The following is a 4,088-nucleotide window of genomic DNA, read 5'->3' on the forward strand; positions in this document are numbered from 1 at the left end:
TTTTTCTGCGTAATTTTTTAAATATAGTAAATAAAATTTAAATTTTATTAATTATAATTAAATATATACATCAAATTAAAAAAATTTCTTTTCTATTAAAAAATATTTCTTTTCTATTAAATGTCTTTTCTATTAAAAAAATTAGGACATTTAATGTATATTAATTTGAAAGAAAAAAAAAAAATTGATTTTTGCGTTAATTTTGCTTTAAGATAGGAGAGAGCACATATATAATATCACATTATCATAAAAATTAAGGTAACAGTTCATTTCCATAACGTAAATGCTTGAATAGTAATCTGTGATATTGTTGAATTATCATATCTATAAGTCGATGCTGTAAATTAAACAGATAAATTATATCGCTTTCTAGGCCTTGCTCGCCTTCTGCGCCTTCTATTTCAATTAAAAACGTAGAGAAGAGTGTTTGATAAATATATGAGCGTGAGATGCGAATATAATATAGATTCCATATTTATCTTTATGAGAAGACGAATGGAGAGCGTAATTAACGCAAAATGCGATTCTTTTTTTCTTCATTGCTCACGGTTACTATCTCACTAGTGAAATTTCATTGCGATCGTTGAAATAGATAGCCGGAGGATTCACGATGCAACGAGCGCACTGGCAACGGCCTGATTACGTCAGGCGCAGCAATTTCATCAAATCTGCATATTCGTCTGCACTCGAGTAATCTACATGCCCGAAGCAATACATTAAATCGAGTCTCTGGAGAAATTTCGAAACAAATCCAATCAAAGGATTCATTGCGGAAATGGGAGTAAGATTGATAGTGAATCTTTAAAATTGTCTAAATACGAGGCTTCAATTTGAGTAAAAAACTTTTCCATTACTGTTAAATTCACGGTTCAATTGACTATTCAATCTTTTCTGCTCGAGTAAATGGATATGTTAATAACGAAGTTAAGTATGTTTCTGATTAATTGATCATTCAATTATATTTCTAGAGATTAATTCATCTTGTTACTAAAAACTTAATAACTATTCATCTTTTATATTATTTTTTATTATACTTTTAATATTTCATTTAAATGTTTTATTGTTTATAATAATTCAATCTTTCCTAATCACGTAAATGGATGTGTAACACGATTAATAACAAATTTAAGTATGTTATGTTGATGACATAACTGATTGTTTAAATAATCATATTTCTAAAAAATAATGCATCTTATTATTAAAAATAATATCTGTTTATCTTAATATTTTATATTATTCTTTTATTATGTTATTAATGTTATTTATATATCTTTTAATGTTTATAATAATGCAAAGATTCTTACGCACAACGTTTAACAGGAAAATCGACTTTTTATAAGAATGCAACTCTGACTTTTCCACGGACAAAATTTTCATGGCAATAAAATGTAAGAATAATGAAGCAATTACTTTCGCCACAGAGCATTCTGCAGTTTGTACAATTCATTTAGGTGTAAGTACTGTTTCAACGATAATTGCAGGCGCATTTAAATTTTTGTTCGCGCTTATAGGATTTTATCGCCATGGATTGCTGCGCTTATAAAATAGTAAGGAAACTGATCTTATCACCGAGCGATTTTTGAGCCGAGATACGCAAATTATGTACTACGAGATGCCAAGAATAATTTCCATTCGAGAATGTTATTTTTGTTGAGTTGTTTTGAAAGTAATTAAAATGCAAAGAATTCCGTAAATATTTTATTTTTTCCGTACACAGAAAAAGCGATTTTGCTGAAGTATTTAAAAATTTAGCTAGATGTGTACAGATTTGAAAATAATTTTGTTGGACTATCAAAACAATTACGTAGAAATCTCGAGCATAATGAGCAATGTTCCAAAAAATTTTGACATTCTAATAATCAGTTTGAACGTCTTACGTTATTTTGATAGTCCAATAAAATTATTTTCAGATCTGTTTCTAGCTAAATTTTTATATACTTTAGCAAAACCATTTTTTCCGTATAAACATTTTATTATTTTTGTTTCTGAAATTTAAGAAAAAAGTTTGATATAGATATAGATATAGATATAGATTAATGGACATTATTACATCGATTGAAACAATAAGGTGGAACTGAATTAAGATTAAACGCGTGAAAAATCGCATTTACAACATTGCTTTTAGCAAACATTAATCTATGACAAATTTTGCGTCGTTATACTTCCATTACGCAAATATTTTGTCGGATGCAAATATTTTATCGAAGAAAGTTTTTTGACGTGAGAGAAAGTTGGAGTTAATTAAGGAAAATGAAAGTAATTTTGACGAAAATTATCGCTCGATATTTTTACATATTTAAATAAAATGAGATTAGAGAACGAAGAAATTTTTAAATTCTTTTCAAAAACTTTAATCGGATCATTTGTGTATTTGGATCATGTGCGATAATATTAAATGTATTTTCATAATTTAATATGTTCGTGTGATAGTGAAATATACAAGATGAATTATTCCTCACTCACCTGTTGAAGATGGGGCAAGTCAGCACCATTTAAAATTGCTGGATCGGCCTCAGCTGCCACAAGGATGTCTTCCCGCAGTAACAATGCGGTCCACAGAAAGCACAAGAAATATCTCTGCTTCATCACGGAAGGATGGACTTCGTTCGCGGCTCTAAATCGACGTCCACACTATGATGAAACACCTGTTGTATTCTTCTATCAAATTTCACCACCGGTACATTAAAAAAATCTTCTTCTTGCCTATATTAATTTACAGTTACTCTCTTGGCAGCTTTCCTAGCCGACGATCCTTATAAATAAAGATGAACTCTGCCTTCCCCTTAAAAAAATCTCTCTCGTGAGATCAGACGCGAGGTATCCCTTATTGTATTGTTTTTAGCGTTTGTTCTTTGCTTTTTTGATCTTATCGGTGTTCTGACTTAATCACGCGGACAAGCGTTTCTCGTGTCCAGGGAATATCAGGCATTGAATTCACAGTGGCGTCTTCCTTTCTTCCTGTGTCGAGGAAGAGACAAGATCAGGAAGTGGCTGTGCCAGCTACCAGTTGCGGGACCTAACGAGTTCGCACGTCGACGGGGACAAGTTCGGGACTGTTGGAGATCGGAAAACGTCCGAGAGTTTTACTTCTCTGCGATGCGGGAAGAGTTCTCGCGGTCCGTCAAGTGGGAGACAACCACCAGGTAGGCTGGTGAACGTCAACAAAGAAGGAACCCACTTCTTCTCTTGGTATTTTCTTACGACGGGATAGGGTGAAGAACCGTATTGTTGGCAATGTCCATGTCACCGTTAAATAAAATTTATATAAATGCTTTTTAAAATATAAAAATGATATATTATATTATTTTATTAAATTTGAATGGAATTTTTTGCTTGTTTATCGATGTAATAAAAAATAAGAGTCATTAAAATATAAATGTCTTTTAGAATATAAAAGTTATATCTTATTTTATTAAATTTTGAAAGAATTTTTTATTTAATTATAAACTAATAACTACGAGAAAATATAAGCTCCAATTATAAATCAAAATTATTAGAAAATAATTTAAAATTAAATTTGTTTTTCTAATCACGTTCATTTTTATTAACAGAATGAATAAAAAAACTAAATAATCAAAATTTAAATAGCAGCTAAACATTAAAACTCGTTTTTCTTCTAATGTGTAATAAGTAAAAAATAATAAAAAAATTATCTTTTATGATATAATTATGAATACTAGTAATATATTCACTTTTTTGTGCTTTTCCTAGTAATATCAATAGTATTACAGATATCAATCATTAAATGAACAGTGACATCTTAATGTCATGGCAATGAAATGTAATAGTATAGTTATGGAATCTTATCTTATAGCTTGTATTTTTTATTTTAAAAGGAAAGAATAAAAAAGAGATTTTTTTAACTTTTTTCGAGATACTTTTTTCTAATACTAATCAGTGAAGCAAATGACTTATTCCTAAATCTATTTGAACTCCATTTTTTAATTGACGTTCTCTGTTTTTAATTTTCCTAGATTTTTTTCGAAAAACTCCTTCAATAATCAAAATTTTTTTTAGGACGTATAGTGTATTGTCTAAATTTAGTATAAACTTTCAAAAGTTTTCTCTCTTTCTCTCTCTCTCTCTCT

General features: G+C 29.4%; 1 protein-coding gene across 1 annotated transcript in view; it reads right to left on the reverse strand.

Annotated features, from left to right (window-relative positions):
- Positions 1–2,586, reverse strand: part of LOC105621090 — a 32,205-nt gene extending 29,619 nt beyond the window's left edge. Inside the window, exon 1 of the mRNA XM_012202564.1 lies at positions 2,464–2,586. Coding sequence (XP_012057954.1) covers positions 2,464–2,586 — 123 coding nt within the window. The remainder of the gene's footprint in view (positions 1–2,463) is intronic.
- Between the last annotated feature and the right edge of the window lie 1,502 nt (positions 2,587–4,088).

Source organism: Atta cephalotes, assembly GCF_000143395.1.
Source record: "Atta cephalotes unplaced genomic scaffold scaffold00002, whole genome shotgun sequence".
Lineage (NCBI taxonomy): Eukaryota > Metazoa > Arthropoda > Insecta > Hymenoptera > Formicidae > Atta > Atta cephalotes.